We start from the raw sequence: 14828 nt of genomic DNA, 5'->3' as shown, positions 1-14828 counted from the left end.
CTGGCCTGGCCCAGCCTCGCCACAGCCCCCCCAGCAAAGCCTTAGATGTGGGAAGTCTCCAGTCTCCAAGCGTCATGCCTGTGGTTTCTTGAAAAGACTCTTGATTTGATCAGTTTTGTATCTGTGAAGCGACACTGCCAGGCCCCCATTTGTCCCGTGGATGGAGACTTTGCCCGCCCGACAACCTTGTTATTTATAGGAACAGCCTGGTTCAGACTGCCTTACCTGATAGTGAGGCGGTTTCCTTGCCAGTTGAAATATTTGTTCCACCGTTCGTATCTGTCCCAGGTTTGGTTGACGGATGTACAGAGGAGATCTGAAGCCAGCTTTTCAGGAGGATGTGTAAGAGGACACTAAAATAAAATGAAGTAACGGGGGGGGGGATACACACTCATCTTGGGAAGAAATGGCTTTATTTGGTGTCAAGATTCTTTCTGGAAGTGCATAATATCTCTGTGGTAAATGGCTCCTTGGACAGCCAAGTTGTTCTAACAATTATGCTAGTACTGTGTTCAGCTCAAGAAGGAAGGAGACTCTTTGGGGTAAGGTCATAGAGGGCAAAGGATGCCTTGGTGAGCGGAAGTGCGGGGTGCTACAGATTGGCAGGTGTCGAGCCCCGCTCAAGAAGTGGGGCCACAGCGGGGCTGTGGAGGTCTTGACCTCATGACCTGGGACCAGGGATGGATCCCCACAGAGGGACAGTTTGTCTCCGTCAGCCTGCACATTCCTGGCGAGCCTATTCTGAGTCATAGCACTGTCTCCAGCTACTGTGAGCCCCTAGCCCAGGGCTGCAAGGCCATTTCTCATCAGGAAAAGCAGCTTAGAGCACGCCTTTGAAAATCTCACTCAAAACTCCAGTGCAAGTGGGCATCGCAGGTGCACTCACCTCTCCAGGCTCTGCGCCTTTCTCCTGTGGAAGGAGCATCCTTCGGGACTCTATCCTCCTGGGTGAAGGGTCAGTACCATGCTCACATTGAAACCACAACGCTGTAGTGTGTGCGGAACAGGGAAAGAGTCATTTTGCAGGAGAATAGGAATTGAAATTGTCATTGAAGACCTCCTGAGGTGACAACATTGTGTGGCTTATTTCCTTCTGTTTTGTTTTTGTTTGTTTTATTTTTTCAGTAACCACCCCAAAATGCAGACAGTTTTTCAGTTTCAATGAGTCATTTTGAGGTCCAGCCTTGGCGGTGTTTCATGAACAGTAATAGCGAACACGCGCGCCGGGCTCGCTGTGCAGTGTGCCTTCTGCACACCTGCAGCTGTGGGCCTCTCCTCCCTCACAGCTCCCGTGGCACGGAGCCCCTCCTTCTGTGAACAGCACTTTGCAGACGCTAACCCCCCTCCAAACTTCAGTTCTTAATTACTAAACTATGCTTCAAAGCTTCCTTCTATTGCTCCTCTAATGTGTCTTTCCACTCACATAAAAAGCATAAACAGTTAAGTTTTTAAAGAATACTTCTGGTAACAAGGACAGCACAACCACGAATGGTTGGGAGCCATCTGAGAATGTCAGGGACCCAGGTAGAGTGAATGAGGTGATCTCCCCAAGTTTCAAGCAGGGCAGGCAGATGCTTTCCCACGTGAAGGAACCAGACTTCGGGTTGCTCTCACTTTCCTTTTTTCTTTCTCTCGTCCTGTTATGATGATATATTTTATTTTTAATTGCTCTTTAAAATCAGCTCATTTTTGGATTTGGCAGTTTTCCTTTGTGAAAATCATTATCATCAGCAATATCAACAGTTACTTAAATACTTGTCAAGTATACATTCCATGGCTAACATTAGAGATCTTAGTTATTAGGAAAAAAAAAAACTTGAGAATTGTAACATTGGAGAGCCCTGTGTGCCTTGGACTGAATGTGCAGGAATGAGCACGCGTGGGCGTGGGGCTTGCAGTGGGCGTGGGCGTGCACAGGCTGGTGGCAGGAGGGTTCATCCTGGTAGTAAAATCACACAACAGCTCCCCACAGTGGACTAAACGACCCAAACACTTGGGATGACAACTCTTCCCCTGATTTGACCATTGCCTGCCATTACAGTTCATGTTTGGCCGTAAGCCAAAGTGTTAAGTGTATTTCTAAAAAATGTATTACACCATAACCTATACATACATATACACATGCATGGAACCAAAATAAACATTTCAGTAAAATATACTTTTTTCTCACGTAGTCGGGGGATTTGGGGCTGCCATGGGGCAATTCATTTTAGCCATCACCAAATCAAAAAAGTGGATTACTTAAATTCAATAGAGGCTGAAATCTTTTCAAGGCCTGTGGCAAATTTCACATTAACAGCATTTCATGTGTTCCTTCCTGAGGTGGAAAACGAAGTTCATTCCCAACGTGCAAAGCCAAGGCCGCGGCCCCGGGACCTCTTCTGGAGATGGAAGCTTGTTGAAACCCAGACCGTCTCCACTGCTTGCCCAGCTGACCACAAAGGAGATTGACACCAACTTCACCCCGAGGTCACTGCTAGAGACACTGATCCCTAAAGACAATCACTGCCAACCCCCTCTCACCTACTGCAAGAGCCGAGTTCCAAAAGAAAGTCAAAGGTTTTTTTTTCAAAGTTATAAAGCACACGAGAAAGCTAGCGGGCCCTGGGGCAGCTGAGCAGCTTCCTCTCCTCACGTCCTGCACTTCCCGGAGCCGCTGCACCACGCTGCCACCTTCCGGAGAGGACAGTCGCTGCCTTCGCCTGCCTGGAGCAGCCAGCCTCCATCCGCATCCCGGTGGGGAACTTGTGGAAGAGTTCCCTCTTTGTTTCCGTCTCTATTGCTTTCTCCTCTTTTCTCCTACAGCTTTTATTTAACAGCACAAAAGGATCAATCTCGTTTGCTTCTTTTTTTTAAACTTGAATTTTTTTTTTTAATTTACATGTTTTAGTTTGAATTTTCTTGTATATTTTGCTAGCTATGAGCTTTTAAGTAAAATTCAAAGATCTGGAAAAGTTGAAATAAAAATGAAAAAGAAGCCACCTTATTTTGAGCCACATCCTGTCCAGCACGTGGCTTCTCTGTGAATGCCCCAGGAACAGAAAGTGGCCTCTGTCTTGTACGGTCAGGTGTTCAGTGAGCTAAGTAAGTGTAACCGCCAAGTCCACTCTGCTGGTAGCAGTTGGCAGTACTATTTCATTTTATTTTTCTTCTGATCTCTTTTTTTAAATGGTAAACCTTAACACATCCTTTCTGTAGACCAGTTTGCAGTGAATTCTCATTTCTTTCCTTCTCACCCCTTCTTGTAAAAAGCCCAGCACTTGAATTGTTATTATGTTAAATGTTCTGTATTTGTATCTGTTTTTATTAGCCAATTAGTGGGATTTTATGCCAGTTGTTAAAATGATCATTGATGTACCCGTTTATTTTTTAAATAGCGAGGCACAGCCTTTGCCCCCAAAATGTCATCTAATGTTTGTCATTCCAGTTTGAGTTAACGTGCTGAGCATTTTTTAAAAGAAGCTTTGTAATAAAACATTTTTTTAAAGTGTAAGTTTTTTCAGAGTGAAATTTCTGATAATCTGGAGTTGGTGAGGAACTCGCTCCACAGGCCCGGCCAGAGCTGACTTGTCCCCGTCTGAGGGGGCCACCGCACAGCTTTCTCCCGGTGGGCCGCCTGTTGTAAAGGCACCGACACATACCTGAATGGCGTGGGCCTTGCCACCTCCTTCCCAGAGATGCAAATTGGGGTCAAAGGGAAAAACAGTGTCGCCAGGACTCAGATGGGTCTGAGTCCCCTCCTGAGCACCTCAGACATCTCCATGGGCTCTGGCAAGTGTTCGGTGCTTCCCCTCACAGCTCTCTTGTTCTCCATCTGGGGCCCCAGATGAAGGTGTCCTATGCTGAAGGAAGACTTTAACTCCCACATTATCTCCCCAAAGTCAACATTTTTCCAACACTGGTTTGGATTCTAGAATTCACCCTTAAGCTTTTGTTATACTACTAGTATATAGTTTGGTCTCTGAATTACCCAAAAATATATATTTTATATCTAAAACATCACTATTTCATGATTTTCCACAATGGTTTCCCATCCATGGAGCTAGCCTGAGGACCATCCACTCTACGGTCTAACTTAACTCTCTTGCTGAAATTCTATCTCCTTTTCCAACCCTCAATACAGCTGGGCAACAGCTGGCTACCATACTTGTAATAACCTTCCACATACTGTACTTGAAGATTGCCATTAAATCAGCCCTCACATTTCTCTTCTCCAGGCTAAGTAATCCCAATTCCTGAACCTTTCATCATCAGTCCTTTAATCATTTTTATTACTATCCTCTGGAACCGCTCCAATTCCTCTTCATTTAGTCCTAACTTGAACCAGGGGAATATGTCTATTTTATGTTCAGGGGACCTACTTGTTATAAAGGTTTCATATTCATTTGAAAATTATCTCTGAGGTTTTTAATGTACATGAACCAAGTAGTTGTAACTGTCTGAAGCCCCCACCATGCTCTTTTTAGGAGTTGACAAGAAAATCCAACCAGATGATGTCAGAGATGACATTGAAGTGTTACCTTTTCGGGGGGAGGGAGGTTGTAGCAACATATAGATTGACTTCTGAATCTCAGAAACCCATTAACAATAAGTTTGTCCAATAAGTAAACAGCGAAGATACAAAGCTGAGAAGCCTTGCCCAAAGCCCAGTCGAATTTTCTCCCTTGGTTCCTCCTCCATATTTTTGACAAAATATAAACAATGTTGAAAAATTGGTTGTTTGCATGCTCTCTGAGCAGTGTCTCCTTCCCCAAACTCAGTCCCCATCTTGTTTTATACACTGCTTTCACAGTAACTTTTCCCAGAGAACTCGGATGTCGTAGCACAGGGCTCATGCTTGGCCAGTTCTGCCCAGACCCTGCCCTCTGCAGACAGCAGTTCTGGGGAAGGTGAGTCAAGAGCCCCTAGTGCTACAGACCCAGGGGAGCGATCCTGGGCACCCGTGGGCAGAGGGCCTCTCCTCCAGTCTCTGCTTCTGTCGGTCTTGGAGTGATGGGCTCTTTCCTGCAGCAGGCTGAGGGGAATTATGTACCAGGAGGAGGATGGGTCTGCCTCTTCTCTGGGAGCCAGCGTTTCTCTGAGGTCATCATTGGCACACGGGCCCTCAGAAGGGGTGTTTCCTCTTAGTTTTAGTTTTTTTGGTTACTAGGGTTGCTGGCAACTACCTGGTTAGCTAGGAGTCTTTGAAAACTTTCGTGACTACAGCTGTCCTAAGTACAATAATGTTTTCTTTGGTCTAAGACTGCAACAATATGGAAACCTCTAATTGGGGCCCACGAGCAACAAGATGTCTGTGTGGCTTTCTTCTAAAGGAGAATGGGTCTGACAGAAAAGGGAAGCCAATTCCTTAGTTTGTGTACAAATTACATTTACTGCTTGTGCCACAGGATGTTACCTTTCCCACATAGAGTTTTAAGAGCTGCCCTAACTTTCAGGGATGCACACACACACACACACAAAATTTTGAACTGCTTTTTATTTTTATTCATTTGTTTATTTATTTTTACAGAGACAGAGTCAGAGAGAGGGATAGATAGGGACAGACAGATGGGAATGGAGAGAAATGAGAAGCATCAATCATTAGTTTTTCATTGTGACATCTTAGTTGTTCATTGATTGCTTTCTCGTATGTGCCTTGACCGCGGGCCTTTAGCCGACCGAGTAATCCCTTGCTCAAGCCAGTGACCTTGGGTCCAAGCTGGTAGGCTTTTGCTCAAACCAGATGAGTCCGTGCTCAAGCTGGCGAGCTCGGGGTCTCGAACCTGGGTCTTCCGCATCCCAGTCCGACGCTCTATCCACTGCGCCACCGCTTGGTCAGGCTGAACTGCTTTTTAATAGACACTGATTTGCTTGCAATTAAACATTGTAATACTAATAGCAGGATGTGATTCTAAATGCTGCTTAGATAAGTATTATGGGAAAAAATAAGATCATTGACTTTGTTGGCTCTCATTTAGTAGATACCATTTGGGAAATTGCTAAACTTCTGCACCTCTCTAATGGGAAACCTACATTCTCCTCCTCCACAGCCAGAAGTGGCTCTCAGGGAGGCCAGGAGAAGAGGGCACCAAGCGCAGCTATCTAAAATAAACATGACTCACATGAACCGACCTAAGTTAGAACTTTATACATATTAGATAATATAGATAATAAATTAATAATTTATGGTAAAACTGGAAGAACTCAAGTGAAAGCTGACTGTTAACTGCCCTGTTTGAGAGAAAATGCTACGGTTGTTAATCATCGGCAGTGTTGTGGGCCACAGGAACTGGTATAAAAGAAATGATTGGTGCCCTCATTCAGTGCATTTTACTAAGCACCTGCCAATGGGCCATGCTGAAAGAACTACACCAGAAAAATGTTTTTCCTGTTTGTAAGCCTATTCACCACCTGCAATTGTCCAAACGCACAAGCATCCTTTTCCTGAATAGTAACTTGGACCTTAAGGAACAGGTTCAATGTTAGGAAGGAGGTGGCACAGCAGGGAATGCCGAGGTTTGGAGTCTCACAGAGCTGGACAACACCCGCTTCCGTCCCTGCTGGATGCTGTGCACCCAGCCCTCTCGTGTACCTCCCCGCTCCCGCCCCTGCTGGATGCTGTGCACCCGCCCCTCTCGTGTACCTCCCCGCTCCCGCCCCTGCTGGATGCTGTGCACCCGCCCCTCTCGTGTACCTCCCCGCTCCCGCCCCTGCTGGATGCTGTGCACCCGCCCCTCTCGTGTACCTCCCCGCTCCCGCCCCTGCTGGATGCTGTGCACCCGCCCCTCTCGTGTACCTCCCCGCTCCCGTCCCTGCTGGATGCTGTGCACCCGCCCCTCTCGTGTACCTCCCCGCTCCCGCCCCTGCTGGATGCTGTGCACCCGCCCCTCTCGTGTACCTCCTCGTGGGCTAGATGAAGAGATCGCTGGCCTTTCCAGAGGTATGGAGAGTGGTATCTGCAAAAGATGCCTGCAGGAAGGAAATCACTAATAAATGAATTTCCCCTTGAATTATTTTGTAAGTTATCAAAGATTTTATGCCCAGTGTAAAAAAAAATAGTTTTTGTATTGCCAATAGCCATAGAACACATAAGCACACTTTCTTCAGTCCATAGGAGCAACTGATAAACAGAACCAATCTGTTCTAGACCAATCTGTTTCTAGATCTCTGTTTCCAAAGATCAAGGAAATAATAGAAAATGGGCCGAGTTTGGATTGTTTTGGGCCATTGACACTGATGTGTCTGTTAAGTATTTTTCTTAATTTGTAATAAATTGAAATATTACCAGCTGCATTAAAATTTTTATCTGTTAAATATACGGCAGAAATTGGTAGCAAATGCACTATTTGCCAAATAATACGAGAACATTGCTTAACTGAATAATCACACAACTTGACTGTTTCTCTTTGTAGTCCCGTGGAATTATTCATTCCCTTTTTTCCAATCTCTAACTCAACTGTCTCAGTTTGCACTCAGAAAGCCACTAACTCACCTTTGACACTGTAACAATATTTCCTCCCATATGGAGAAGGTATGAGGCTACCAAAGTAGAATGGAGCCCCACCAATAGGCCTGTTTTTTGTTACAGGTCCTATCAAAGTTAGGCAGGACACCTGCTGCTCAGTTGCAGAAAGGTATCCCAAGGTTCTAAAGTCTAGTTTGTGGCCCTGGCCAGGTGGCTCAGTGGTAGAGCGTCGACTGGGTGCCTGCTGGACAGGTGTGCTGTGCCCACCCCAGATCTAAGGTTGCAATCAGCGGGAGCTGGTCCTTCCTCAATGCCTGGTCCTTGAGAACTCGAACCCATCCAGACAGCCCTTGCAAAACTGGCTTGTTTTTATGAGCTTTTAATGTCAATGCAACACTCTTCCCAGTGTGGCCACTCCAACTTTCACGCTGAAGCTTTAGGATGATGGTCTCTATTCTGCTATCCTCTCCCATGCCCCCTGGGCACCACAACAGTAGGGATGAGAAATTTTAAGCGGTGATCCGAAACGCCCTAGCGCAGAGTCCCAGGAAGGTTGTAGTCACTGGAGAGGCACAGGGTCTGTGAATGAGACGTGCTGTCCCCTCACTGACTGCCCAGCACTCGACAGAGCTATAAACTAGTTCTCTCTCCTAGCAAGAAACAACCCTCGACATACAAGAGACTTTACAGGAAAGGGAGGACAACAGAGAAAAATCAAGACATAAGCATTATAACTACCACAGGCCTATGACTGAAGAATGTCATGCCAGCTATTGGCAGAATGCAAGAGACCGAACACTGAAAGGGCAGCTGGCCACAGACCAGGACGTGCGTGGATAGACGCGAGTTCCTACCAGCTGCGCAGACTCAGCACCGTATTGCCTCCATCCCTCGGGTATCACCTTCTCACCTGACACCAGTTGAGCAAAAGCTGCTAACCTGGGGAGCAGTCTGACGCCAGCAGTCTCCTCCCTGGGACTCGAACCAGAGAGTGGACACAGCAAGGCTAGAACAGTGGTCACATCACTCCCACCACAATCGATGTGGTGGTACCATCACGCTCCCTAAACTTGAACATTGGGACTAAAAAGCTCTGGTAATCTGCCTTCCCAGAAGTACACGCCAAAACTTCCGCATGGCTCCAGGATGAGGCATTTAGGGTTCAGTCCTTCTAAGTGCCCTGCTGGGCAGATAAAATATATTATGCTCACTTTGTTAAAGATGGCGCTGCCCACGTGGAAGCTTGTCGCCCAGGTGATGGTATTGGTTGCCCTTCTTGCTTGGGATGGACATGATTATATTAATGTGGTTGGGGGCAGGCTGTGGGCAGGCAGGATCCTTGTAGCCTGGGGCTTGCCTTTAGGACTAAGCCTTTCCCACCCTTTTTGATGTGGGGTGATGCACTCTCATGAGGAATCCCATTATGCCTCAGATAAGTGACTTTGTATTCGAGACTTCCTTGTTTGTATATTGGATTAAAGGTTTTGATTTCTACACTATAAAGTGGGGCAGACCGGGAGCTTGCTCTCTCTCGGTTCCTGAGACTAGTATTAGAGAGGAGAGCAGAGGAGGCCACGTGGAGAAGGCCAGGAGAAGCAACCAAGATGGCGGAGTGTTGAAGGAGAAGCCAGTTTGTGCAGTTTGTGCAGAGAGAAGGAGATGGGGAACAGAGGTGAATAAGGCTGGTGAGCTAGAAACCTTTGATTCTAGGAAACTTGGATAAGTCAGTAGCTTTGTGAGCACTAAATGAGTGGGTTTTGGAGCCCAGTGTGTGTTTTTCTTGCCCGCCAAGTGCAAGCTAGGATTAAAGCTGATGGCCCACCAGTTCTTGGCTCGTTGTTTCATTACCGTCTGTCCGAATCAAATGCGAACCTGCATGGGCCAGGTGGCTGTGATGGTGGCCGTGGCTACTGGCCTTACGTGCCTCAAGCGGAAACCTTAGTTCAAACACATCTTCCTTCCAGCACTGGTTTGGGGGGCTTCTGGGTTCCCCATCTTCTAAACCTGATGGAGTCAATGGCCGTTCACGGGGCGGGGAGCAGGAGCCAGAGTTCTTACTCCAGGAGGTTTTCCCCGTCTAACACCCAACACACTTGCCTCACAACTGACTACTGTTTCTGGAGGACTCTCCCAGGGCGGAGGCTGCGGGGCTGCTGAGGCTCAGAGACGCAGCTCAGACCCTGCGGCTGCTCCAATCCAGAAGGCCTGCATCGGCACTGCCCCACCAAGGGCTTTGCCTTGACAACCTCCATTATGATGGCTGGAAGCTTAATGTTGTTTCTGTTCCTACTCCACCACCATTCCCCTAACTACCATGTCAGGAAAATCTTGGAACCTTCTCTCCTATACATTTGCTTTTCTCTGGGGTCTTAAATCATCCAGTCTCCCATTCGCACATAAAACCTAACTTACAAAGCGACAGCTACCTCCTCTAGCTCATGGAGCATAGTGTTTTCCAAGTGCTTTTCCCTCCTGAACAGCCTGACCAGCGCCTTCTGGAAGTTTCCAAAGACCTCCTGGAGCAGCTGTGGGGTGGAGGATGGAGTTCCAGCAGTTTTCTTTGACCCAGGTGGCTCCACAGCTTAACTTCTAAGACTCTTTCATAAGACTCTTGGGCCTGTTCCCAACTTTAGCTCACCCCCTCTCCCCCCAAGTGTAAAATGTTCAGGCTCTCTGTAAGCCTGGAGGCTGTGAGGGATCAGTGGCTTCCTTCCAAACGGGGCAAAGAGGACGGAGGTGGTCACAATTAGCCTATCACGCAACACAGTACACTCAACATATGATTCCTATCATCTTGTTTGGTCTTCGACAGCCCTATGGAATAGGGTCCATCATTCTGCCCATTCTACCAGATACATCCAGAAGGTGACCCCCCGAGGTTACACAAGTAAAGAAAGAAAGTGGAGCTGAGCACAAGAACCCAATTCTGTTTCATTCCAAAGCCACAGTATTAAACACTTATCCTGGTTAATACTGCAACAGCTGCTACAGTCGGTGATTTTAAATAATTAGTATTAATGATGACATTTTTCTGTCAGGAGCTAAAGTTCTGCCGTAAAAATAAAAACTATGAAATATTGAGACTGATTTTTAAAATAGAACTTACACAATCAAATGGGTTGAAAACAGCAATGCTTCTTCCATTGTTCAAAGCATTTAGGTGACTATTTAAGTAGTAGCACTGAATGCCTGCTTACAAGAAAATTGGTACCACAGAATTATAGCCACGCCTTGTATTTTTGGTAGGTTGGTTACTTAGGTTGAAATGCTAAAGGGATTAAAATCAAGGTGGGACTAGACAAAAGCTTGTTTCAAATGTATGAAAAGTGTAATAACTTGAAAAACAAAAGAGAAAGCATAGGGTATGTTGAATAAGCCGTGACTAAACTGGGACTGATATATTACCGTATTTTTCACTCTATAAGACGCACCTGACCATAAGACACACCTAGGGTTTTCAGGAGGAAAATAAGAAAAAAAAATTGTGAACCAAATGGTGTTAAAATATTTAATAAAATACCATATTTTTCGCTCCGTTAGACACACAGGCATTTCCCCTTCACTATTGGGGGGGGGTGCGTCTTACGGAGCAAAAAATACAGTAGTTCTACCCTCTCCATCGATTAGTGGCTGAGTCTGCAATGAGCTTCTGAACGATGACATGTTCATGAGTCAGAAAACGTACTATGTAACAACAGTCAGTGGGGAATCATGTTTTACCGCCCAGTTTTATACTATATACTTCCTCAGTTCCAAGATCTGGGCCCACCTGGCCCGCAGGCTGGCCCATTTAAGTCCCCCCACCAGATATCTCTCTACAAGTCATGTCGAAAGAATCTGGCCAACCATTTCCCTTTGAGAAACTGTTATTAACAGTGACTCTTATGAATATTAAAGGCTACAAATTTTATTTTACAAAAACATCTCCATAATCTTTAAAACTATTTTTTCAGAGAATGCCATCTTGCTAAGCATAAGGGAAGTCTGGGGGATGGCTATGCTCAGAGGCTCACTTAATGTTTTACAACAGCCATTTCATCAATTGTATGGTTTTCCTTCCAATCTCAAATTTTTATTTCTATTATAGGAATATAATCACTGGAAGGGAGTACAAGAGAGGGGGCGGGGAGCCTCTACTTGCCTGAAGCCCCTTACTTTCCAGACCTGAGGAAGACCCTGGAGGCTGTCGGCAGGAGCGTTGAGGGAGGGGAGGAGGTGAGGAGGTGAGGAGGTGAGGGAAGGGAGGAGGTGAGGAGGTGAGGGAGGGGAGGAGGTGAGGAGGTGAGGGAGGGGAGGAGGTGAGGAGGTGAGGAGGTGAGGAGGTGAGGAGGTGAGGAGGGGAGGAGGGGAGGAGGTGAGGAGGGGAGGAGGGGAGGAGGTGAGGAGGTGAGGAGGGGAGGAGGGGAGGAGGAGCCGGCGGTGCAGCCAGGCCCCACAGCTCAGCTTGGGCAGGTGCTGCTGAGCACAGTGGAGGCCGCCCCAACCCCTGCAGTTCTTGCTGGGGTCCTTTGCGACCAGACCTCGGCAAACGGCAGCAGCTGGTCCTGACTGCCGGCGGCCTGCCTTCTCCCCAGGGAGCTCGGTGGGAAACAGGCGTGGAGTGTGGGACTGAGGACGCCCCTCTCAACTCCTGTGTTCATGAGGCTGTTCAAAATTCCTTTCTGGTCCCAAACATGATGCACGGAAAGACTTTTTGAAAATGATAAAAAGAAGGTCCAAAGGCCAGGATTTCTGACTTGCTGGTAGGCTAAAAGTACATTTAAAAACCTGAGCCAGAAAAGGATCGCTGTGACTGACCCCTTCCTCATGTCCTGCAGGCTGATGGTCACACGGCTGAGTTTTCTCTTCCCTGGAATTCAGTGGTCAAGAAAGAGCCCTGCCATTTTCAGGACAAGGGCTCACATCCTGTGGGCGACCCAGCCAGCGGGAAGGAAACGAGGCCCCTCCCGAGGCCACAGTGCAAGTCAAAGGTCAGGAGCCAGCCGAGTGGCAGGGCCCGCAGACCACAGGGTGAACCTTCAGGAGCGGGGACGCTGCTGGCAACACAGGTGCTTCCTTTTTCTCGTTAGGAAATGTTTTATAAGAATAACCTAAAAGTTTCCTAAACCACGTTCCATGTGTGGTAGAAATGTATGTAACTATTTATTTTCCTATTATGCTATAGTTAGAGTCAAGAAAAAAATTAGTAAGCTCCCTCTTATCAGTCCCAAAATGGGGGTGGGGGGCTCTCAACCGTTAGACTTACGCCCCAGGACACCAAACAAAGATGCCCATTTTGAGGACAGTCCTGTTGGGAAGTCTGGATTTGAAATTCCCAAATTTGTTATTTTGTACTGCATTTTTATGTTCAAAACCTAGTTCTAATCCTGGCTCTGCTACAAAATTCCTGGTGACCTCGGGCACGTAAGTTAGGGTCTTTGTTAATGAGGTCACCGGACCTCCGGCTTTCTGATGGCTTTCCCGCTTCAACATGCTCTCTCGGAAGACACTGCCTCAAACAATGAGTGTAAGCAGCTTCTGTTATATTATGTCTCTTTGTTGGCAAAGAAACAGATGTTCCTTAAAAACTTCTTGGTGTCTTAAGAATTGCTTTGCTGGCGAGGGCTCTGGGGGGTCCGCAGCAGCCGGGTCCCTGAGAACACCTCCGCACCCTTCCTCACCACGGCCCCTTTAAAACACAGCAACAAACCAAGGAAGATGAGCATGGCTGTCGCCTAAATTACCAACCTTTACTTTTAAGCATAGTATCATTTTAAATGATATATATGTTTATTTCAATTCAAATTTTCACAGATTAAAAGATTGTATTTGATTAGTCAATTTATAGGCAGTTTGCAGCAATGATTTCTCATGGAAAAAAAAAAAAGACAGACAATAATCATTTCAGATGTGAACGGAATCTTTCCTTCAACCCGAGCACAAGGAGATAACCCCGCCAATCCAGCAGCAGCATCTTGATGATGTGAATAAAGACCTGGCACTTAGGTCAAGCCCAGAATGCAGGGTAAGGCTTGAAGCTGCAGGGAGCGAATGTTCTCGTGAAGGTGAGAGGCAACGCTGCTCCCTACAGCACTTCACAGACACGCCAGGACGTGTCCAGGCCTGTGACCCTCCCGTGTGGCAGTGAGGATCCAGCATGCTCTCAGAGGAAACGCTTTTCCCCCACAAGGGAATAAACTCAGGCAATGCTTTATGAAAATGATGAGGATCAGAAGACACGTTTGCTCCAAGGCACCAAGGGTGTAAAGCTTTTTAGAAAATACAAAGAAATGAACAGACTAAAAAAGGGAATTAGTCCTCAACAGAGAACTTGGCTACCTGTAAATAATTACCTCAGATAGATTACAATCAAAATGCACATTGACCAGACTGTGCTGTGAGAGCATCTGGCCCGAGGCACTTCCCCGGGCACGAGGAACGGTGCTGGTACAGCCTACAGGGTTCTTCCTGGAGCCAGACCTGCACATCATTTGTATTTGTAAAATCCTTCACCAGTCTTCTTGCCAAGCTTTTTCTCCGCTACCATCTTATCCAAGGACGGGCTGGGCTGAAACAAGGGGTTCTGTGAGTCCATCTGATGCCACCCTATTGAGAGGAGGGAAGAGGGCTTACGGTGAAGTGCTGGGTATATCTGCACATCTCGGCATTCGCAGGGCAAGGCTAGGGCAGAGCTTGAGGGGAAGGGTCCCTACTTTGATGTGGCAGAGCCCCTTAGGCATGGAGCCCCTCAGGCCAACAGGGAAGGCGGAGCTGCTGCAGGTCCAGGGGCCCCGAAGGAAGCCTGCCGCTGCTCCCACCCCTCCGCCCGCCACGCTACTCGCGGCAGGCCGGGCTCCACCACGGCCTCCTGCTTATCCAAACCTCCCTGAAATCACTGGCCCGTCGGTAGTTAGACCCCTCCTTGGCACAAACAACTTTCAGAAGCCAGCAAAAATCTGAATTTGTTGCCACTGGTCTTTGACATCCTATTAAATTTCCAAAGTTCATGCTTCCAGCAGAACCTCTGTTGCTCCACCCAAACACGTAAGTATTCTTCGTGAAACCTGGTAGTATGAGCTACATTCAGCATCAGTATTCCAATTTTAATAATTATTTTTACCATCTCAGAGCCTCTATGGTAAAATGGACACATTTTTTAAAAATGGCTGCGTCTGGCTTGCAGTGGAGGGTCACACGATCAGAGCAGGTGAGAGGAGGACACGCACCCATGTCGACCTCACACGGCAGGGCCTCTGGGCACTGCCGCCACTGCCGGACCTGGGAAGGGTATGTGGCGCTGTCTGCTTTATATCTGAAACTGTGAATTTATAATTATTTCAAAATGAAAAATTAAGAATAAATATGGTCCCCTGTGAGGAAACACTAGGCAGTCACAATTTTCTTC

The 14828-nt window shown here is 47.1% G+C and overlaps 2 protein-coding genes and 1 long non-coding RNA gene across 8 annotated transcripts in view; 2 read left to right on the top strand and 1 right to left on the bottom strand.

Annotated features, from left to right (window-relative positions):
* The window catches only part of LEF1 (lymphoid enhancer binding factor 1), a 123135-nt gene extending 119642 nt beyond the window's left edge, over positions 1-3493 (top strand). For all 6 annotated transcript variants that reach the window (XM_066385600.1, XM_066385601.1, XM_066385598.1 and 3 more), the window contains one exon: positions 2323-3493. In XM_066385600.1, the coding sequence (XP_066241697.1) occupies positions 2323-2402 (80 nt within the window). In that variant the 3' untranslated portion in view covers positions 2403-3493. The remainder of the gene's footprint in view (positions 1-2322) is intronic.
* A 7857-nt stretch (positions 3494-11350) lies between these two features.
* On the top strand, positions 11351-13351 carry LOC136405764 (uncharacterized). Its single transcript, XR_010751566.1, has 2 exons — positions 11351-11675; positions 11855-13351. It is a non-coding gene; the product is annotated as an uncharacterized lncRNA (long non-coding RNA).
* HADH (hydroxyacyl-CoA dehydrogenase) overlaps positions 13192-14828 on the bottom strand; it is a 56960-nt gene continuing 55323 nt past the window's right edge. The window contains exon 8 of the mRNA XM_066385272.1: positions 13192-14029. Coding sequence (XP_066241369.1) covers positions 13911-14029 — 119 coding nt within the window. The 3' untranslated portion in view covers positions 13192-13910. The remainder of the gene's footprint in view (positions 14030-14828) is intronic.

This window comes from Saccopteryx leptura, chromosome 5, assembly GCF_036850995.1.
Source record: "Saccopteryx leptura isolate mSacLep1 chromosome 5, mSacLep1_pri_phased_curated, whole genome shotgun sequence".
Taxonomy (NCBI): Eukaryota; Metazoa; Chordata; class Mammalia; order Chiroptera; family Emballonuridae; genus Saccopteryx; species Saccopteryx leptura.
This window is presented reverse-complemented; position numbering and strand designations above follow the sequence as displayed.